The sequence below is a fragment of the Neomonachus schauinslandi genome, chromosome 9, assembly GCF_002201575.2.
Source record: "Neomonachus schauinslandi chromosome 9, ASM220157v2, whole genome shotgun sequence".
NCBI classification, from domain to species: domain Eukaryota; kingdom Metazoa; phylum Chordata; class Mammalia; order Carnivora; family Phocidae; genus Neomonachus; species Neomonachus schauinslandi.
This window is the reverse complement of record NC_058411.1, coordinates 142,023,000-142,045,838: the sequence shown is the minus strand read 5'-3', so window position 1 is coordinate 142,045,838 and position 22,839 is coordinate 142,023,000. Positions and strand designations below refer to the sequence as shown.

The following is a 22,839-nucleotide window of genomic DNA, read 5'->3' as shown; positions in this document are numbered from 1 at the left end:
TCGACTCACGTCAGCGTTCAAGGTAGGAGGTGGGTAGACATTCACCTCCAGCAGGTGTCTGAGAAGCAGGTCTTGCCGGCAGTTACAAGTTTTCCCAGCCAGAGAGGCCTTTGGGGTACGTTGAACTTTTCCCCAAGCCAAGTGCTAATATCGAGGTGGAGGTGAAGTTTTGAGGATCAGGCCGTGGGTTGGCATGTGCATGGCGCTGCTCAGAGATGGGACCATGGGCAGCCCCAGCCTGCCTCTGGGCTTCAGAGCTCCCGAGCAGCCTGATGGGTGTGTTATTGGAAGCACCCAAACTTCTCTAACAATTTATGATGAAATATTTGTAAATATTTTATGTATTTCTTTTCTGTCCTAAGCAGAAAATACATCGATGAGCCAGGGTCATCACTATGGAAATCGGGTTTTGTACTGTGTAGTGATTTTTGACTGATTGACTTGTGTCTTGTCATGAATAATCCACAAAATACAAAGGCAGATACTACAGTAAGGGAAAAATAAAAAGATGGCCAGAAACATAAAATGGAGCCAGAAGTGGGGTTTCCAAATGCCTCCCACTGAGACCGGCTGGCTGCCCCATGCTGCCTCAGCTGGGGCGTTGCCCTCAAGCTCTGGGGGCCTCGGGGGGTCACGGACACCCCTACGCTAAGCTCTCTGGTTGCCTTCTTTTTTATTTTCATCATCTCATTATTGTTTTAAAATTTTCTTCTTGTTTTGAGTGGGTTTCGGGGGGCGGGGGAGTTGAGAAACATGCCTTTCCTTTCCCCGTTTTTACGACAGGTCCATTATTGGTCTTTTAAATCCCACACCGCGCGGTGTTTCCTTGTTAACTTAGTTATAGAACCCCTGTTCCTGTGTGTTTGTCCTCTGGGTTCTGGGAGAATGACCAGAGTTGGCCACGGAACGGGAAGGAGGGGGCACCAAGGTGCAAAGGAGGTGTGCCCCCCGCAGCTCCTGCTGTGCGTGGGGGGCTCACTCAGAGCGGTGGGTGCCCTCCTGGGTACCAGCTTCTGTCTGGTAGGGGACACAAGAAGGAGTGGAATCTAACCAACCCAGACCCGCCCCAAACACGCTCCCCATCTGCACAGGAAGCGTTCTCTGCCGTTTCCGAGAATGACCAGACCCTCGGAAGGGAGGTTGTGTGCAGCCTTTCTTCCTCGGACCTTCTCTGGGAAGGAAGGGCTCTGGCAGACACAGCAGGTCGAGGATTCCTGCTCCGTGCATTAGCAGGTGTGACATCTGCATATTCGTGAACCGTCGTCTGGTTTTCATCTTCTAGTTCAGTGGTACTGTCAATTTGGGTATTTGACGGTCATGATGATGATGATGATGATGATTTTATTATTATGTTGCCTTTCAACGCCCATGGTCTCATTATTTTTTACTAGCCTATCATTGGGGTTCTGACTTCTTGATTCAGGAGTTGTACGGAAAAAGTTTTTTCTGTATTTTTCTCTTTTAATTTTGAGACTTTCTCTCCTCTCTTGGTTAATTGCTTCTGTTTTTGTTGTTGTCATTTGCATTGGGGTGAAAGGATGCATCCTAGCCCTCATTCACTCTGAGTCCTAAGATTGATGTTTTTTCAGAATTTGTAGGCTCTCTTTACATGACTTGTGGTTTTTCTCTGATCACATGTTCTGGTGCTCTGTCCTTTATAGGCGTGAATATGGAGTTAGAGGCCAGGCCGGGCGACCTCCCCTAGTGCATCGGTGAAGGGGTGGGTCGTCAGGCCTCCTGCGTCGCTGACTTCCCCTGGCCCCCGAGGGACAGAGGGGCTGCTCCATGTCTGTGGAGACGGGGGGCTCAGAGCAGAGGGGCTCAGCCTTGGAGGCCGGCATCGGCCACCTACCAGCCTGGCAGCCTCGGGTAGTTCACCTAAGTGCTGGGAACTTTAGTTTAAAGAAATGGATGATGGCACCTTGCTGGTCATTAGGGTCAGAGAGGAGGTAGGTGGCATGTGTGTCTTGCTGCTCTGTGATGGCTATGAGCCGGCCCCTCTGTTCAGGAGCTTGGCTTCCCAGTGGTTCCCGGCTGTTGTCCACACGTAGGTGCGACCCAGCCTTCCTTGGAGTGAGCACCTCTGGTCTGGCCTGATGGCTGTGACTTATGACCTGCTAGGGCTGAGCCTGGAGGAGCAAGTGACAGGGACGAGAGGGGGCCAGAGGGCAGGTGTGGGCCTAATGCCCTCAGAAAGTGAGTTCATGGGCCCTGAGCCCACGGGTCACCAATCCTGACTCTGACGCCCTGTAAAAATGCCTGGAGGCATTGAACACATCAGGACATTGGCCCAGAGCGGATTTACTTGTCTTTGGACTTCAGATCTGTGGAGTGAGGGGAGTGTGTTAGGCCCAGATCTGTCTCTGCCAGATCTTTAAAATCAGGCATACTTATGTTAGAATAAAAACAGCCTGTACAAGCAGACTGTGCACGTATAAGCGCCCCATGAGGGCAAAACCCAAATCCTCCTTGTTCATTCTTGCTCCGTGGAGGGGAGTATGTTACTCCCTTCTCTCTCTCTCTGATTCCTGAGAAGCCTACTGAGAGAAACCGGTCAGCATGTGGGTATGACACCGGGAGGGCAAAAAAAAAAAAAAAAACTCAGCTGAGGGATTTAGTGTGTGATACTTGACTCAGATACTCACGTTATAGAAACCTATAACCTTGCTTGTAAATGTTGCTTTATGTGGAAGAAGTAGCAAGTATTAAATTGTAATGAATGCTTAATGTTTTTATAAACATTTTGGCCGCATTGTTTCACATTTTCTTTTAAATCTGAAGAATTCTAATATGTTGTAGAAGAAAGTGAACATAGGCTTCTTTTCAAGATAAAAATACAGATAGAGCTATGGTATTGAAAACATTTGTTAATACTTTATTTTTTTTTTACAAGATTTTATTTGAGAGAGAGAGCGAGCGCATAAGCAGGGGGAGTGGCGGGGAGAGAGAGAGAGAGAAGCAGACTCGCCACTGAGCAGGGAGCCTGACGTGGGGCTCGATCCCATGACCCTGAGATGATGACCTGAGCCCAAGGCAGACACTTAACTGAGCCACCGAGGCGCCCCAGTTTCTTCCAGGTTTTGATGAATAACACAATTCTTGACTAACTTTGAAAACTTGTAATAAAAATCCTCCTTTTCTGAATTGTCTTGCTTTGGTGCAAACTCCCAAACCATGGTAAATTGTCAGTAGGGAGTCAGATGAATTAGGAATAATTAGTTGGGAGCATTCTAGGCCTGAAGGAAGGGATTTGAAAGTTCAGTGTGTCCCAATGCCCCTTGGCGTCCTGGATTGAATTCAGGAGACCGGGACCCTCTGAGGTGCATCGGGCTTAGGAGGAGGGGGAGGGGGGATCCCAGCAGGCCAGCTGACCTGGAACCAGGTGCCCTCTGCAGTGGTGGGAACAGCTGGGGTGGGGAAAGGTCCAGGTGAGCACCCCGGAGCAGGTAAGCCTCCCGGGGCGGGGGGGGGCGGAATCCACTTATGCTCGGAACAAAGACAGGAGATCAACCAGCAGCAGATCCCAGATCCCTGAGTTAGCGGCACCCCCAGGTGCTCTTCTTCGTTGCCTTTCCTCTCTTTTGGCCTCTTAATCCCAGCCTCTGCCGGTGGGTCCTGGGGTCCCTGTCCCACAGAATGCAGGGACTCCCCTGCCGGTGGCCTGGCCTGCTCTGCCCTCCCCGGGTTCCTATTGGGCAGAGGGGTGTCGTGGCCTGAAGTGTTTGCAGTGACAAAACGATTTCATCGCAGAGCAGAGACCCGGTCTGCGGCTGTCCCTGTTTGAAACCTCATCGGCACGGACCTTGTATGAAACCCCCCAGTTTCCGAAATGACCAAACCGGAGACTCGCAGTATCGCACATCCTGCCGAGGAAAAGCCATGGCCACAGCAGGGAAAGTGAGAGACGCGCCGGTCGGGAGCTTGGGCTGAAACGCGGGCCCGAGGGGCCAAGCTCGCTCCCTCACGGCTGGTGTGTGCGCGAGAAGCAGAGCGGGCTGTGTTTGCTGCTGCGTCTCTGGGCCCGCGGGAGACGCCGGACCCGGGCGGGGAGGCTGTGGGGACACGTCCCGCCCGAGAAGTGGACGGGATGGCACGTGGCTCGCGGGGCGCTTCTCAGTTACTCGTGTCCCGGCCCGCGGGGTTCTCGGCGGCCAAATACAGGCTTCCTGCGGGCGACAAATAAGGACATAGCTTTGCTTCGTTGTGTTGATACACAACACAGTATTTTAACTGCAACAGCATGTGGGAGTTACGTCCAGGCCTCACTGTAGCCGGTCGTGGGGGGAAAATGGGGCTGCGCCTGGGGGAGGCCCCGGAGCCGCGCGGCCGCGATGCTCCCAGGCTCCAGGGCTGCGGGGCTGGCGTCGCCGGCCCCTGTCCTTGACCGGCTGGGGCCAGAGGGCCGTGAGGTAGAATGACCTCGTTAGCGACTGCCCTGGAGTGTTCAGATAGGGAACTTGGAACTCTGTGATGGTTTTATTCAGGTCACGGGTACCGCGAAAGACATCTGTCCCCGCCGTCCCACGTGCCGTTCTGGCTTCCTTCTGGGGTGATCCCGAGGGTCTGCTTTTATCCCCAGAAGAGAAGGAGGACAACGGAATCGCAGGGCCATACTGAGGAGTGGTTTTCCTTGTTTTTGCTAAAAAAAAAAAAAAAATCCGGACAAGATGGAGAGCTAGGGGGAAGGATAACAAAGTCTTTGGTACAAGGAGGTCAAAATTATGTTTGCCTCAAGTAGAGTTGTCACATAGACCCCAGCTTTGTTATCGTCCCTGGGCCCCCCGAGGCTTACACCTCCCGTCTGAGAAAGAGCGTGGGTAGGACAGTCTGCTCGATGTGTCCAAGAATGCAGTATGAGGGACATGCGTACCTGCATGATCTTGTTTCTCCATGTTACTGGTAAATTCCAATGCCTTTGGGTTTTGGAGATTTTACAATTAAAAAACCCCACATTTTACTCTTTATTATCATTTTATATTACTACTTATTGTTTCTACTCCTATAGTAAAAATCTCACTTAGAGATTTTCTCCAAAGGTAATAATTTGGGGCACCTGGGTGGCACCTGGGTGGCTCATTCAGTTAGGCGTCCCCCTGGGTGGCACCTGGGTGGCTCATTCAGTTAGGCGTCTGACTCTTGATCTCAGCTCAGGTCTCAACCTCCGTGAGTTCAAGTCCCGTGTTGGGCTCCAGCTAAGTGTGGAGCCTACTTAACATAAATAAACAAACAAACAGGGAATAATTAGTACAAGTCAGATTTAAGAAGAATGTTCACTTTTTTCCTTCCTTTTTATTGTGATAAAATATACCTGAATTAAATTTACCATTTTAACCATGTTTAAGTGTGCCCTCCTAGGACACTGAGCACATTCACAGTGTCAAGCAACCATCCCCACCATCCACCTCCAGAACTCTCCCTGATCCTCCACGGACACTGTTCCCATTAAACAGAATCTTCACTTTTTTTTTTTTAAGATTTTATTTATTGGAGAGAGAAAGAGAGCATGAACGGCAGGAGGGGCAGAGAGAGGGAGAAGCAGACTCCCTGCCAAGCAGGGAGCCTGACGCGGGGCTCGATCCCAGGACCCTGAGATCATGACCTGAACCGAAGGCAGACGCTCAACCAACTGAGCCACCCAGGCGCCCCGAATCTTCACTTTGAAAGCACCATTTACTACACCTGAAATGCTCAGGCCAGGGCGGAGGACCAGCTTGCTTTACATCTGCATTAAAAGGGATGGTAACTCACAATACGGAGCAGCTCCACACCAGCCTCATTGGGCAGGAGCCCATGTTACACACGAGAGAAGGAAAATCCCAAGCAGGTTGGCAAACACGCAGCCGACTCACCAGTCACAAGGCGAGATTCAGACAGGCCTGCCCCCTTCCAAGGCTGGCTTGGTTGTAATTCATAGAAATCCTTTCTTCCCGCAGTTGAGCCCATATTCTGGGGCCATAAGGTAGCAGCTGTCTTAGTAATTACAATTCTGAGTTAAGTTAGTAACCTCTTAAAGCTCGAGTTCTCTTATCTATAAAGTGATCCATCTGTATGATCTCTGAGGGCCTTTCCATCCCTGTCCTGTGGTTTGCCGTATTTCCATAATTGATGCTGTGGACTTTCCGTGCTCTTAAGAAGGAGGGGGGGGGAGATGGAAGGTTCTGGAAGCAGAAGGAAGAGTAGGGACGTGAGGAGGAAGGACACAAGATAGGCCCAAAGAGGGGATTCGACCCCAGAGAGAGGAAGCGAAGATGCCATCGAGGAGGGACAAAGGGCTTCTTCGCGGGGTCCGCCGGAGGAGAGTGCTTACCTAACAGACTTGCATTTTGAGTGTATGCAAAACATCCCGGAGGGCATCCCCAGGAAGAGTCGGGCTGCACTGCCCGAGCTGGGGAGCAGGCTGGCCCTCCGGAGGCAGAGCAGGGGCTGTGTTAGATCCTGCTCGCGCCTTGTCTGGCCATGGAAACTGGAAAACAGCCTGGGGGGCGGGGAGGACCGTCCTCCGTGGGGTTTCGCTCATTACTGCCTTTAATTCTCGCCTCAGGCCTGGAAGGGGGCCTTATACCCCCTGTGCGGCCCGGCAAGTGGGGCCACAGAGCGGTCACTGGTGCAGGGCAGGGCCAGCAGTCAGACCTCGCTCTTCCTTCTAGCCTGCTGTGCAGACGGCCAGCCCCACACCTTCCCGTGGTCATGACGGGGCACTGAGGAGCTTACAAAGGACTGGTTTTAGCCCAGCTTCCAGGGGGATAATCCCAGCCCCACCCAGGCCGCCCCCGAGGACACGGACTTGAACGGCTCACTGGCCCCCTCCCTCAGCTTCGCTTTCCTCCTTGGAGGGTGGGCCTTTCTGGGCAGGGACGCAGGTGACCTCCCCCAGGCTCAGCAGAAAGAGGGCACAGGCGTCCTGGAGGGAGGATGTGGATTGACTGTCCTGGTTCCAGCTTCGCCCGTCCCCGCGGTGGTCACCCTGAGCATGTGTTCACACCACCAGCTCCAGGGCACGGAGATGGAGTGGTGCTCTGAAAAGACACAGCAGCTCAGAAATGCTCCGTCCCGGGCTGTGACCATCCAAGAATTCTCTGGTGGACATCGGCAGTTTTAGTGAGGGTGAAAAGCCTTTGTGGTGCGGCGTTCCCAGATCCACGGTATTTGCAAGTCAGTGTCAAGCCGGGCAGACTCACCCACCTGGGTCTTGTGTCTTGTGGACCACAACTGTTGTGAGAACTCACCTTACCACCGGTGGGATAAAATAATTAGGAATTGGATTCTTGAGACTCCAGTTTTAAGAAATAACCTTCAGCCTTGGTGACCAGGTAGGTCATGAAATTAGATTTTTTTTTAAAGATTTTATTTATTCGTTTGAGAGGGAGAATGAGAGCACGAGAGGGAGGAGGGTCAGAGGGAGAAGCAGACTCCCTGCTGAGCAGGGAGCCTACGTGGGGCTCGATCCCAGTACCCTGAGATCATGATCTGAGCTGAAGGCAGACGCTTCACGGACTGGGCCACCCAGGCAGGCATCTCTGAAATTAGATTTTTTAAGTTTCTCCCCATCACAGAGATTTCACGAGATGTCTACTTTCCTTTCGGCTGTGTTTCTTGGGTACGGAATAGGCAGATCCCATAAGGCTTTATTTGGCCAAGTGTCTGTGTTTGTATTTGGCGGGACAGAAGTGCTATTTATTAAATGGCTTTTTTGGTCATATGCCTCTGCTAGATGTTTTACCTAAGCCCGCTCATGTAACGCCCTCAAAAAAGTAGAGTAGGTGGTATTCTAACCATTTCCAGGTATTTGTGCAGCTGGGGGTGGGGGTGGGGCAGTATTTTCGGGCCTTTCCAACATGGTAGATAATTAGAAAATGCCAGAAGCATCTCAGTTATCATTAGCACAACTCCATGCACAATTCTCCTCAAACAAGTTCAAGCAAATTATTCCATTTTTATTGTAACACATCTAAAGAGTAGATTTTATATTCTTTAGGACTCTACCTTTTCCTCTGAAAAGTAATTTTTTGTTTTTTTAAATTAAAGTTAAGTCACGCTGGTCTTGCTTATTTTTGCCGTGACACCGAGACAGTGCTGCGGAAGCAGAGAACAGTCTCGAATGTCAGAAAGAACGAAGTTGTCTTGAGGGTGGGTTTGGGCCGGACACAGAGAACCCTTCCCTGCACCCCCACTTGACATCCCACATAGGAGGAAGGTCCTACCCGAAGGGGGATGCCAGGGAACACAGGTCTTGCTGTGTTCGGAGTCTGTGAGTGAGTGTAAGGTGTGTTTTCCTGGAATGCCCTTGGTGTCCCCCACCCTTTGTCATCGCCGTCATGGTCCATTCAAGAAAAGGACATGTTATCTTTGTGTCTGCAGGTGTCAGCTTGGGTCTGTCCATCTCCGTGGGACCAGGGCCGTTTGGTCCCGCCCAGAGCCTCGGCTTTGAGCTGTGCCCCCTCGCCCCTGGCCCGGATGGCTCTTCCGGGCCCCCGCCTCCCTGCTCTTCGGCTTCCTCTGAGCCCTGGCAGGAAAGAGGATGAGGAGTGCCCGGGGCCTGGTCTGTCTAGCAGAGACATCAAAGCAATTTCAGGAAGATTTTGCTTTTGCTTTTTTTTTAAAGATTTTGTTTTTAAGTCATCTCTACCCCCAGTGTGGGGCTCAAACTCACAACCCCGAGGTCAAGAGTGGCAATGTTCCACTGACTGAGCCGGCTGGGCGCCCCAGGAGATTTTTCTTACAGTGACCGGAGAGTCTGACTTGTGTAATGCCTTCCTGCGATGCTCCACAATTACTTGAGCCTGTATCTTCCCAGACTTATTTTCTAACGAAACAAAATTCCACACGCCCATGGTCTCCTTCCCAGTTTCCCTATTTGTGCCCATCTTCCCAACCCTTAGCTGTAGGATTGTCTTCCGGTCTGCCCGCCCCCCCCCCCCCACCCACAACTTGCCGCAGACACATCTGATCAGAGCAACTCCTAACATTTCAGTCCCACCAGCTGCTTCCTTCCCATTGTCCCCGAGTGCCATCCTGGGATCTCCTGCGTGTTCCCTGACCCTGCCGTCCTGGACTGCACCTCCTTTGGTGTCCCTCTGCTTCTGGAAGTGACCCCTCGCCCCGCCGGCCAGGCTCTGTCCCCTCCTTGCTTGAGCTCCCCTTCTGTGAGTCCTGACCTCCCCCAACCCCCGTCCCCGTTTTGATCGTTCCTTCCATGTACTCTGATAAACCTACTGACCATGATACTCATTTGGCCTAAACTTCAACTTGGTTTTCGTGTTCTTTCTTGGTTTGAATCACATTTTGTTCTTTATTTCCCCAAAGACTCATAACCCGGGAGCACATTGTTTCTCCCCAGTTCACTGTTAACTTCAAATGAATGAGGCCACTTTTAATGTTGCATTTGGCACATTTTATTTTATAACCAGTGTTGAGAAAATACCTTGAACATGCTCAGGTTAGTAAAACTTCCAGAGGTTATAATTATCTTGTTTATAAATGTCTCTTTTAACCAAATTCTCTTTATCAGAAGAAAAGAAACAAATACACCATTGACATCACCAACCTTTAAGATTTTTAATTTTCTCAAACAGCACTAATGCAATGGGTACTTTAAAATGTGTTTCCTTTGCTCTCCACCATTGGAGTTAATGACCGATAGAAATCTGTTTGTGAAACATCATGTATAACATTAAAAAAAAAAAGTCTAGCCCTACACAGGTGTATTTTTAGAAAGGGAAAATAAGCATGTTTTGGGTGATTGATGCTTTTTTCACCTTCCTCATAATTAAATATAAGGCGCACATTTGTTAAGCTTTGGCTACAGAAAGTAAGATTGGTTTACCATTTTCTGTGCCCGTGGTTTTTGGCGGGTCCTGCTCATGCACTGCTTCCCCTACATGGGTGAGGCTTTCACTCTGAGGCTTTGCCCTAAAGTTTATTGGGGTTTCTCAGCATCCCGACCTCATCCTTCAATTAACATTCATGTTACCTTGTGTATTTATCTTTATCCTACGTCTCAAGACATTTCCACCAGGAATTCTAACTCTGAAATATTTAAAATATCGACTTCAAAGTCCGTGGAACTGTGCCAAGCACGCTTCTTGTGAAGATAAATGGAAATGCTCTCGACACAAGGCAGAGTCAGGGTCCATTAACTTAAACAGGATGCAGTGTCTCGGGGAGGCTCTGCTTCTTCGCGTTTGTAGACGGAAAAGAAAGCCTTACGTTAAAAGGAAAACAAACCAGTTTCACGTTATCAGTGAAGGGCTGGTTCCCACAGGACACGCCCTCCCAGCTTGGGCTCTTGCCTCCCCTGCTGCTGGCTCGCCCCGGGCTGCGGGCTGCGGGGGCTCCTGGGGCATGTCCCGGATGCCGACGGGAGCAGAGACCTACGCTGGGGGTGGCCAGCCCAAACCCAGCGTCGCTTGTGATGCAGCAAGGTGGTAGACACTTGGAGAGGTTGGCGGGGGGGAGGGTGGGGGGTGGATGTAGGTTTCCAGGGTGTGGTTATTCGGGGCCGTGGCTCTCCCCTGGCAAAATTTGGGAGGCTTGGGTTTCCTGCATTGTGTCTTGAGTAAATCTAACCTCACGCCTAAGAAACGGCGCTCACTAACTGTTGTGATCCTTGATGGACCGACTCATCTGCTAGTTTGCAGACAGGAGATTCCAGAAGCTCCTACCCAGATCCTCAAGAAGATGCTGAGCTTCGAGGGCATTATCTAGCCGTTGGAATGATAACTATATATGGCATTCAGTTGTGATTGGTCGGAAAACAGCCTTTGGCTGGAGCCACGTTCCATTCAAAGGAAGAAATACCTCTGAGGTACCCGGGGGGCGCCCGAGTGTGGGTACTGTTTGCCTTCCCCCGTGTGGGGCTTAAAATCTCATCGTGGTCGATCGCACACACCGTCACGCCACTGTGTCCTTGGGTGAGTGGTCAGGAGGGAAAGGACCCCTCAGACCGGTGTTCAGGAGGCGTGTGTGAGGCAGGTGGGACCCCAGAGTCTTCCAAGTAGGGGCTGTTTATGATGCAGCGAGGAATCTAACTGCAGGAGAAGGTTCATTTGGAGAGAAAATAAAAGGTTATAATAGTGAGGTGGGGCCAGGTTGTGGACGTTTACCCCAAGGATGGTGGTTTGCCGAAGGGGTGTGATTAGCAAAGTAACAACATGACATGGGTTTCTTCTTTTCTCTCTCTTTTATTTTGGTTTTTTAAGATTTTATCTTTCAGTAACGTCTACGCCCACTGTGGGGCTCAGACTCACAACCCTGAGATTAAGAGTCGCCTGCTCCACGGACCGAGCCAGCCGGGCGCCCCATCTGTCTCTCTTTTTAAGTGAGGAGGGAGATGCCTCCCATAGGGATGGAATGTCTTCGTGTGGCAGCTCAGACGGTCCGAGAGAGAAGAGGAGGGGTCAGCAGTGGGGGTGGCCAGGCCTGGGGGTTCCCAGGCTCAGCGAGGAGCAAGTGTGTGCAGGATGGAAACCAGGTCAGCCGTCGGGAACTAGGACACCTGCCTCCTCACCAGCCGTAGCACGAGATGCACAAACCCCGAGGATGGGGTGGGACAGTGGGTGGTTTGAGCAGTCAGGGGCCCTCTGGGCCCTGTGAGCCTCACGGGGGTAGGGAGAGGCCGTGATGGCGAGCCCTCCAGAAAGACCTGTGAGCCACAGACCGTGGGTGCCTGAGCTGGTGTTCGTGCTCGTTCATGTGCCGGACCGACAGATCCGTTGGATCCAGCACAGGAAGGCACCACAGAGCCGTGGTGTCGGGAACGCCGCCGTGTGGCAGACGTCTCAGAGGCAGAAAGGGCAGGACTTAGTGACCCAGAGTTTGTGAGGAGCAGGGGGGGGAGAGGCCTGAGAAATCCGCCCTCATCCCGAAGCCTGAGCACTGAAGGCTGTGGCGATGGGGGGAGAGGGAAGGCGTTGGGGAGGGAGGACCACGGGTCCGGTGTGGGCGGCGGCGAGTGTGAAGCGATGGGGGCCGTCGGGGAGAAATGCCAGTAGAAAGGGCCGGGCTGAGCTGAGGGTCAGTGCAAGAACTCGGGTTAGAAGCCCCCGCCGGCCGCGTCCTCGGCGCGCGGAGGGTCACGGCGCCCTTCCTGTGTGGCAGGTGGGCGCTGGGCGAGGCCCCCAGGGGAGCGCAGGGGAGGAGAGGGGCCTGCAGGGCAGGGTGGGGCCCCGCGAGGTGGGCCAGGAGGAGCAGAAGGAAGGAGGGGAGAGTAAGTCCCCGGCGCGCTAGGATGGGCCTGAAGGGCCACCCCGCACCTTTCCCCGACGCCCGCTCGCTTCGGTCTTCACACCGTGGGAGGTAGTGACGCCTTCCCGACCGGCACCCCGCCACCCATCCCGACCCCCAGCGGCCTCCGTCACAGGCGCGAGGGCCGAGTTTCCCTTGGGGTTTTATCAGAGCCCACCCAGCCTTTGCCCCCGTGGCTCGGTGCCATCAGGTGTCCTGTGAGCTGGCGCCCCAGTTCTCCCCGACTCAGACTCGCGTCTGGCCCTGTGCGGGCGATTTCCTGTCCTCTCTGCACCTGCTCCGCAGACCCCCCCCCCCCCCCCCCCCCCCCCGGCCCCCCCCCCCCCCCGCCCCGTGAGTCCGGACCTCTGCGCGCTCTCCCTCCGGCCCTGGTGGCGAAGGCCCTGCCGCCCGTCTGTGCCCGGGCTCGCTTGTGTGTATTTGGCTTCCCTGTCCTACCTGCAGCCTTGCTGAGGCCACCGCCTGCCCGGCCCCCGGGACCGGGTCCGCCCTCGCCTCCCCACCCGCGCGGACCTGCAGCTTGCCCGGTTCTGAGCCTCTGTTGCTTCTGCCCGCTGCAAAACCGTCGGCTCCGGGTAGGAGGGCTTCACGAATGCTTCATTTTAGAATGGAGGCGTAGGACTTGGGGATCGGTGATGTTTTTGAACGAATGCTTTTCACTTGATCCTGCTGTTTTTTAAAGCTACGATCTCAGAATGCCCTGTGTTTCATGCGGGCTCCGTAAGTAGATTCCGTTTACTGGCTCTGTGTTCCCTCTGTCTTTTTATTTAACTTGGGACCTAAAGGGGCTTTAGGGTCTGATCCTACACTTTTTACTCCGTATCCATCAATGTGTAGTCTAGGAATCCACAAACCCACTGGAATTTCTACGCATGGAAAATTTTTCAGTCAGGGAATTTACATTTTTTTTTTAATTCCCAAGAAGTTCAGATACTTCTCAGTTTGGAACCATTGGTATAGAAGTTACCAATCTTGTACCTTTAGTCTACCAAAAAGAAAACCCATGGTGGTACAGTGAAGAGGACACACTTTAGTGTCCTCCTCCTCAAAGGGGAACAGGGACCCCTCACATGTGCCACCAAAAATCTTTGATACCTTCAAAGAAGTACTTGCCTCCTCACCCGGCCCCTTCCCCAGCTCCTCATTTGTTGTCACATAGTCTAGTAAAGACAGCATTAACTTTGTTCCTGTCACCTGCCCTTGCCTCCCGTGTGCACCTGACCCTGCTCCAGGAGAAAGTCCTCCTTATCCCCCGTGTGCTCAGGTCCTGTCTGCCCCCCGAGGGCACAGCTCTGATGCTGGCTCTCCATGAACACAGTGTGTCCCCTCCAGAAATAGCCATTCCCTCCCTGAATTCCTTCTTAAGAACCCCCGTTTTCCTGTGGCGTTTCGGGGAGCTGGGTGGGGGAGAAAGCCGGGCTGAAATCCTGCCGTCCCCTCCGTTCTTGGCTGCCGGTTCCTGTCACTGAAGGCTGTTATCAGAGCGAACTTCATGTGGCCCTGGGAGCGACGGTAGGTGTTTATGCCGAAAAGCGAAATTGTTGATCACGGGCTTCAACTTGACCAGATGATAAGGGATGATTTTCCCAGGCGCTCGTGCTGGTTTGTACGCCCACAGCAGCGTGGCGGAGCTCCCCTCCCACGTCCTTGCTCTCCCTTGACCTTGTCTGACGTCCTCACCTTTGCTGCATTCTTCCGCGTGGGCCAGGAACCCCCCACCCCGTGACGTCCGTCGGCTTCCCGCCGAGAGGAGGGGGAGAGCACACCCTTCTCTCGAAAGCTGCACACGCGTCCTTCTGCTCGCATTCTTCCGGCCAGAGCTCGGCCTGTGCACACGGCGGGCGCGGGGACCGGGAGTGTGGCCGGCACCAACTAAACGCCCAGAGGCAGTGGCTCGGGAGACCACTCAGGAAGGCTCCGAAGGGTTTAGCCCCAGGGAGAGGCTGAAGACACTAGATTTGTCTCCAAATTAATCGTCTCTCAGTACCTTTGTCTGATAAATGTTCGTACCTTTCATGTTTTATTAAAACCTCACTTGAAGGGCTCTTCATAAAACTAGTACAATTGGCCAGACGTGCTTTTCCTTTTACTTCAGAAATATTGAAATTGGTGATTATCAGAGAAACTCTGAAGAGGGGAGGATAGGAAACGAGAGGACTCTGGAACTACGAAATGGGACTTACGATGCATCTGTTTCTTTTTTTTTTTTATTCTTATGTTAATCCCCATACATTACATCATTAGTTTTAGATGAAGTGTTCCATGATTCATTGTTTGTGCATAACACCCAGTGCTCCATGCAGAACGTGCCCTCCTCAATACCCATCACCAGGCTGACCCAGCCTCCCACCCCCCTCCCCTCCAGAACCCTCAGTTTGTTTACGATGCATCTGTTTCTTAACTCCCACCCCTAAACATGTTGCATTCATTATCTTTACAAAATGTCGTGGAAGACAGAATCCCAGTCCCTTCCTCCTGAGACGGGCCCCTGACATGTGTTTGTGTGAAGTTCACGTTTCTTCTAAGCTCAAGTGTGCAAGTTAGATGATGTCTTTTTAAACCAGGAGCCGTGGGGGTTTTGTGAGTTTAAGCTATCACGGTTTTGTGTCTCTTCTGTCTTCCGTCTGTTAGCTAACGGCGAGCACCCCCTGATTTCTCTCCAGGTATGGCGTGAGTCCTGAGAACATCATCCTGTATGGCCAGAGCATCGGGACTGTCCCCACGGTAGACCTGGCCTCAAGGTACGAGTGTGCCGCCGTCATTCTCCACTCGCCTCTGATGTCGGGGCTGCGCGTGGCTTTCCCAGACACCAGGAAAACGTACTGCTTCGATGCTTTCCCCAGGTAAGCTCACACGTGTCAGCCGGCGCCGGGGCGCCCAGTGACCCGGGCTCAGATGCCACCGCGAATGGCGGACCACTGACCAGTCTTTCCTGAATGCAGCCACGCGTCAGACCCTGTGCTGGCCACCTCGGGGAGGTGACGGTCACACCAGCCAGAGACTAGGTCCTCCGGGCCTGACTCATCTGTAGAGTCTCCCGGATGACGTGTAGGGACCTTGCTCATACTGACATCCAGGGTTAATGGACTCGGCTGTACGTGCAAGATGAAAACACAAGTGCCCACACGTATCCTGAAAAAAAGTACCGTTCCAGATGCGCTCGTTCACGCAGATGGGCGTGTATGGTGGAGTTGCAGAGAGCTGCACGCAAAATGCATGATGAGGCACTTAGCGGTCTGCACACGCACACAAAGCTGCAGACGTGCTCAATTTTAGAACCTCTTCCTCCTTCGGTGAGACCGTGCAGGTGAGGGGAAAGGGGAGGTGAGCTGCAGGCCAGAACTTCTGTGCTTTGGTGACAGGCCACCGTCCTAGTAGGAGGGAACACAGCCCTGGGAGCCCTTCGTTCCAGCCTGCTCCCCAGCTCCTCCCACAGGCCTCCTTGCCTGTGGGAGCACGTGGACGGGAGCCCATGGCTGGATCCTCCCGGCCCAGGCCTGCTGTTTGCTCATCCCACTGACGGAAGGAAGGGAAGTGGGTCATCACCGTGCTCTCAATGCCAGAGCAGCGAGCTAGTGGTTTCTTGAATACCTCCGTTTGAAAATTTTACTTGGGTTTTTTTTTTTTTTTTTTCCTTAAAATCCAAGTTGAGGACAGTGTTTTCCACAAAAACGATTTGCCCCCTAAACTTTTCCCATTGTGCGTTGCTAAAGCAAGTCTGAGGCCGTTAGGGCAGGACTGGCCGGCTCGTGTTGCCATTTTGTAGGAAACGCCCCCTGCAGGAATAAAGCCCGGTCTCAGGATTTTGATCGACCCACTCCTGGCTGTCATTCTGCTCTCGCCGCAGGGAGCGAGCATCGCTTGGTAACGTCAACGTCTGTTGCACAGCCTGTCCTCCTGCAACAAAAAGAAGCCTTCTGTTAACACGTCGGGTGAACTTCAGTTCCGTGCAGTTGGTCCCAGCACTCAGGGCAGACTCCAGCTTCATAAGAAAGTTGACCTAGCGGCGAATTCCTGCTGGTGTGGCCGGGCATGCTAAGTAGGGCGAATGTGCAGCTCAGATGTGGCCGTGTTTGTGCCGAATGGGTAATGAGAGGCCAGTTTGTGGAAAGGGAGATGTTTAGCGTGTTTGTGGGAGGGATGCTAGGCGTTACCGTGGCAACAAAACGCCTAGGTTGTTTCCTGTCTCTTAAATTAGCATACACCTTAAAATACAGCCATGGCAACTCACCGCAGCTTATGAATTAACTGTCAACCAGCAACCGGTCTTCCCTGGGTCCGTCTGATCCGCCAGGCGTAGCGCTAAACAGCTCCCCCTGGAGCGTTAACACGGTAGCTCTCGAACCACGAACAGTCACGCGGACCCTCATCGTTAATTGAACTCGGTAGACGTTCTGTTACGGGCCCTGTTGCTACTGAGTGTCAGAATTGTCTCCGTTTGTGTTCCTCTCTTTGAAGGAAGGTATTTCCCGCTTCCTTTCAATATTACCAACAATGTGAGAGGAGCCCTGATCACTGTTGGGTTTGTAGCTTCTTTTCTTTTACCTGCTTTCCACTTAGACGCTCACATTTAGCTTGAGATGCACCCTCAGGCTGTAGAGATTCTCCTACTAAATTGTGCAGCATGGAGCACAGCCCCAGGCCCGTTCTGCCAGTACGTATCTTTTTAATTGAATATAATTGGACTCCCACATTCTCAGAAGAAGTCTTGTTAACATGAAACCGGAGAAAAACGGGTTTCTAAACACGACTGCTAATCTGGGGCATTGCATATGCCGCCACCCGAGGCTCTGATCTTGGCAAATCCCATGGCCGGTGGGGTTCTGCCATCTCCCTGGGGTGTCCCGAAGTGGTGGGTGCTGTCGCGAGCTGCTGATCAAGGTTCTGTGACAGTTGTCTGTAGGTCTCTGGGCGGTGCCCTTGATGCGAGGGCGTTGTTACCTGCCCAAGCTCAGGCCGGCGGTATTCATCCCCGCTGGCTTTGGTGCCCTCCTCGCTTGCCCGGAGCTGGGCTGTCCTGTCTCCTGTGTCCCGCTGGAGACTCAGGTTTTTTTGTATGGAAAGCACAGAGCACCTGGCTGTCGAAATTGTTTCATCAGTGTTAGTCGTTCCTGTGAGCAGCGGGGTCCCTGCAGATAGTTGCTGTTGGTATCCTTTTGTAGCTTTGGCTGACATCAGACACAGAAAGAGCAGTCACCGGTGGGGGGGCTTCGGTGCCAGGACAGGTGGCCGGATCAGCCCGTCTTGCTGCGTCCGTAGGTTAAACAGCGGTCCCCTCTGGGGGCGAAATTGCCTGCACGCCCTGCCAACAAGGCTTACGTCTGGAATTCCTCTTTGGGAAATGTTTTCAGAGCCTGCAGCACATTCTTTTGAAGATCCTCAAATACTCATCCTTTGAGGGTAGATTCCGTTCTCATAAACAATCCGAGATCACTCAGACTCCAAGCTAGGCATTGCATTATGTTTTCAAGTGAAGTAGTAGAGTTTTTACCAAAAAAAAAATGAGGCATAAGCATTTATGAGATGGGGTTTTGAGGATCTTTTGAGTCGATTCTGAAGTCATCTTGCCAAGAAGACTGCAAACGTGGGCAGCCGAGGATTAGGTGTTGAAGCTTTCAGAAGAGACGCTCTGTCGGACATGTCAAGTTCTGGCCTGTTTATTTATTTATTTTTTTAAGAATCCTCTCTCAAAAATATGAGTGTATCAGAAATATTAGCTACTGGATTGTTAGTCTGGTGGCTTTTAGGAGTTCTGTTTTTAATAACATACTTTAACGAGCACGCAATGGCCAGTTGCAGCGTGGTGTTCTTGACTGGATCCTGGAACAGAAAAAAGGCATCTCTGGGAAAACTAACAAAATCCAGGCAAAGCGTGGGGTTTTGTTCATGGTGGTGCCTTGACACTGGTTTCTTGGTTTTGACAGACATGTCCTAGCAATGTGGGGTGTTAGCCTTACGGGAGATGGGCCGGGGGCCAACGGGATCTCTGTTATCTTTGCACCTTTCTTGTAAAGCCAAAATTATACCCCCCAATTGAAAAGTTTATTTAGGAAGATAAAAAGAATCACTAGAAAAACGAGGGAGCCCCCTCCCCCCCAGTGTTACTGTCAGGGACATCAGGTGCGACGTGCGCAGTCCGTGGTGATCACTAACGGAGCCCTCTCTCTCCCCGCCCCTGTTCTGTTCTGCAGCATCGACAAGATCTCTAAAGTCACCTCGCCTGTGCTGGTTATTCACGGTACAGAGGACGAGGTCATCGATTTCTCTCACGGCCTGGCCATGTACGAGCGCTGTCCCCGAGCCGTGGAGCCCCTGTGGGTTGAAGGGGCTGGGCACAATGACATAGAGCTTTACGCACAATACCTAGAAAGACTAAAACAGTTCATATCCCACGAACTGCCGAATTCCTGAAGGAGACACCGTGATTTTACCTCACTTAACTGTGAACACACGAGTCCTCTGTTTTGCACATGCTCGAACTGGAAAGCGGTCATGGCAGGATCACCCGGAGGAGGTACCCGCCTCTCGGTGTTCTGATCAGAGACCTGAGCAAGTCCCTGTCTTCTGTCCCTCGAGGTCGTTCTACTCCTCACAGCACGTGGCACCGAACAGTGGTGACACCCAGCGTCATTGCCTGGCGGGAGTGGGGATGAGAGCTGGGCGCGGGCACGGTCGGTTTGCCCCGTGCTGTGTAGACGATGCTCACATCGGTTGCTCGGCCGTACCCATGGCTGACGACTCATTCCCGCAGGACTCAGCCCTGTCTCCACCAATGTTCTCAGTACTTGATATGCAGCTCTTTTTCAGCCTCTGGATTCATGGGTTCGATCCATTTGTGAAGCCGTGATCGTGTAACTGGGACACTAGGGTGATGAAAATTCCTTTGTTAAGTTTCGTGACCATGCCGATCTCTGCCCCCCACCCCAACAAACAAATCAACGGAAGGGTAATTTACTGGAACTATCATGAACAGCTTCATCAACTGGAACCATATAAATATAACTGGAATATTCTTAAAAGGAAACTGGGGTTTTTTTAAGTGTAAATTTATTACTAGTCAACAGAGTTTTAATATTTTGATTGTCTGGTTGGTCTAACAAAGAGCCTAGCCAACTTTCCTTCTGTGAAGTCCTCCTTGTAGGCTTTTTTAAAGTACTGTACATATTTGCAATCACATTGTGCATAGATTCTTAATGGGAACTTTTCTTTTGTCAGGCTACCATGATGAACTGCAGATCCCTTGTTTGTAATGTAAATGATTGAATACATTTTGTTAATATGTTTTTATTCCTATGTTTTGCTATCGAAAAAAATTTTATAACATTTCCAAGACAAAAAAAAAATCACAAGTTTATGCTTTGAAGAATTTATGTAATGAAAATTTCACTAAACTAATCTTTTTAGTTTAAGAGTTCTTTGGGTTTTGACACTGGAGTTGCACCAAGTAAGCATCAGGTATGTCCGATGCTTCACCATTGCTACACGACTCATCTTGGGCGGGGGTCTGGGGTCGGGGGGTTTCTTTGGTTTTATTTTAATTTTTCTTTTCAAATTTAAAAGCCTTAAATGTACTGTAAGCCTCAGATTGTTGTACAGCGGGATTGCGGTTGATTCCAGTTTGTGTGCTGTGCTTGGATGCACAGCAGTCGGTCATGGAATAAAGGATGCATGGATCAGAATGCACAGCCTCTTGTGGTCTTTTCCTCCGTCTCTCCTCCGTCAGAGAAAGTAGCAAATGAGAAAACACTTCACGTTGGTTGAAGCAGAAACCCTTGGGGCTTACAGATTTTCTACCTCTCTCAAGGTGTATGCTTTTGTTCTGTAAGAGACCCGAGGTTCCATTAGGAAGAAGCCAGGTAGGAAGGGAGGGAAGGAGGAAAAGAAGAAAAGAAAAAGGTGTAAGAAGGGCACCTGGGTGGCTCAGTCGGTTAAGCATCTGCCTTTGGCTCAGGTCATGATCTCGGGGTCCTGGGATCGAGTTCTGTGTTGGGCTCCCCGCTCAGCGGGGAGTCTTCTCCTCTCTCTCCCTCTGTGCTCTCCCTCTCTCTCTTTCTGTCTCAAATAAATAAATGAAATCTTTTAAAAAAAGGAAAAGGTGTAAGACATGGGAAAAAAGAGATGAGCATGTTCTAACGCCAGACTGTTACGTGGTTCCACGACTCACTAAACTTTCCGAAAACCATTCAAACGTGCACTTAAAAGGAGTAGATTTTATGATATGTAGATCATACCTCAATAAAAAAATCTAAAAAGAAATAGCAAGTAAAACTACTATTCTCAGATTATGATTGTGTAGAACACCTGGAAGTATCTACAAATTATTTGATGTAATAAGAATTTAGCTAGGTTGCTGGACATAAAATAAATACACAAAAGTCTTATTTCTATAAATCAGTAAAAAATGTTTAAAATTCCACACAAAAGGGGAAAATATCACTTACTGTAGCATTAAAAAATATTAAGTACCTGGGAATAATCTAACAGACCATGTATAAGACACATTCTGGAGAGAATTATAAAACTTTTAAAAGACATTAAAGAAGACCTGATTTAATGAGAGCTATACCATGTTAATGGATAAGGAAGCTCATTTTTAAGCCCTCCAAAAATAGAGCTGTAGGATTAATAGGGTCCCAGTAAAAATCCCAATGGGATTCTTTGTGGAACCTGATACAGCGAGCCTCAAGTTTATATGGGACAACAAAGGGCCAAGAATAGCCAGGGCGTTTGAAAATGAAAATGATGGAGGAATATATTTTACCAGCTAGAGACAATTGCAGGTAAGTAATCTCAAGACTGAGAAGCCTCAGTCCGTCGAGATTCTGGAGTCTAGAAAGCCTTCCCTGGTCCCCTGCTTAGGTTCAATGCCCCCCAGTAAGCACTGCTTCAATATTCTATATTTGCTGACATAGTTGATACCATTACTGCTCAAAACCACAGAGGAATGAGTTTACAGATTTGATTTATTTAAAAATATAAAACTTCCGTAGTAAAAAACATAGCCTAATCTAGTGACACACTGAGGGGAGCATTATCAACCATGTGGGATAATGTAAATATATACGTAATGGTCAAAGGACAAGGCAGTCTGTCAAAGAGCACAGGACATGAAGGGACATCATCAGGGATATTGTCTGTAATAATCGCATGTAGATTCAGAAATCAAATAATCAAATGAATATATCCAATAAGTACACATTAAATGTCTCATTATTTAATGCAACGCCATGTTAATTACAAAGTTGGTATCAGTATTTATTTGAAGAGATTGCCCGTAATCACTCGTAGATTTTATCAGCTAAGGAGATTTGAGTAGTCAGATGCCATTTGAAGTTGTGAGTTGGTGTAACCACTTGAAGTAGAATACCCATGGGTGGTCAAGGTGCGGATAAATGGGCACTTTAAAAATACACTGTTTATTTTACCCACCAAATTAGTACAAACATTCTAAAGTATACTTCGAACCAAAAGTCTAATCTAGAGCCATTTAGCTCCTAGGAATTTATCCTTAGGAAATAATCCAGAGGATGAGATGGGTCTGGAGGGATAATCTCGGGGACTCTGTTAACCGGCGAATGGTCTGTCTCCAGCACCGTGATCTGGTTACTGTTAGGTTCACGCCGTGCCTTGCTCAGACCCCTCAAGGATGCTGCAGAGTGATAGTAGCGACCAGTTCTGTCATATAACAGCGCATCTTGACGACAGATAAACCGGTCCCCAAGGCCTTCGGGTGGCGTGGTTCCTCTCTTCGCCCCTATCCCTCCGTCCATTCACACCTGGCCAGAGAGCTGGGTATGCACCAAAACGTTTGCAGATGTACATCTCTGCTGGGATTTAGGTGTAGCTCAATGGGTCTCTACAGAGGAAAGCCTGAGCCCATCCTTCAGGACGCATGTGAAGTGCCTATGGGATGGGACCTGCAAGATCTTTCCCTGCTGCCATTGGTCCCGGGACCCCGCTGGGTGGCATTATCTCACTCCTGAGAGAATGTGGCTTTGGCTGGAGGGGACAGGCAACCTGGGTGGATCTCATCCCCTCGTGTGTAAGGCTTACGAAGCCCGAAGCGGAAGTGCCTATGAATAGCATGACCCATGCTGCCCGCCTCCCATGCCGCCTCTTCCCTGAGGCCCCACCCACCAAGGTTTCCTCAGAGAAGACTGCCGGTCCTCTGGGAGCTGGCCCAACTGGGTGTGTTCCATGGCAGAGGGCCCGGGTGCAGCCCTGCAACAAGGCGGCCTGCCTAGCCCTGTCCGTAATCCTTACCAGCCAGGGGAGGATGTATGTAACATGCAATTCACCCTTTTAACTAATTCTAAGCACACAGCCCAGTGGCATGAAGTATGTTCACATTGTGCAACCGTCACCCCATCCGTCTCCAGAACTTTGTCATCATCCCATACTGAAACCCTGTCCCCCTAGACACTAACTCCCCATCCCCCCCCCACCAGACCCTGGCACCCCCCATTCCTCTTCCTGTCTCCACGAATTTGACTACCGTAAATATCTCACACAGGTGCAATCAAATCATACACAAGTACCTAAGTTTGTGTCCTTTTGTGCCCAGCTTAACTCACTTAGGGTAAGGTTGTCAAGGTT

The 22,839-nt window shown here is 50.9% G+C and overlaps 1 protein-coding gene across 1 annotated transcript in view; it reads left to right on the top strand.

Annotated features, from left to right (window-relative positions):
* The window catches only part of ABHD17C (abhydrolase domain containing 17C, depalmitoylase), a gene marked incomplete at its 5' end in the record, with an annotated part of 41,454 nt that extends 21,538 nt beyond the window's left edge, over window positions 1–19,916 (top strand). Inside the window, 2 exons of the mRNA XM_021680461.1 lie at window positions 14,907–15,086; window positions 18,435–19,916. Coding sequence (XP_021536136.1) covers window positions 14,907–15,086; window positions 18,435–18,654 — 400 coding nt within the window. The remainder of the gene's footprint in view (window positions 1–14,906; window positions 15,087–18,434) is intronic.
* Window positions 19,917–22,839: the final 2,923 nt, after the last annotated feature.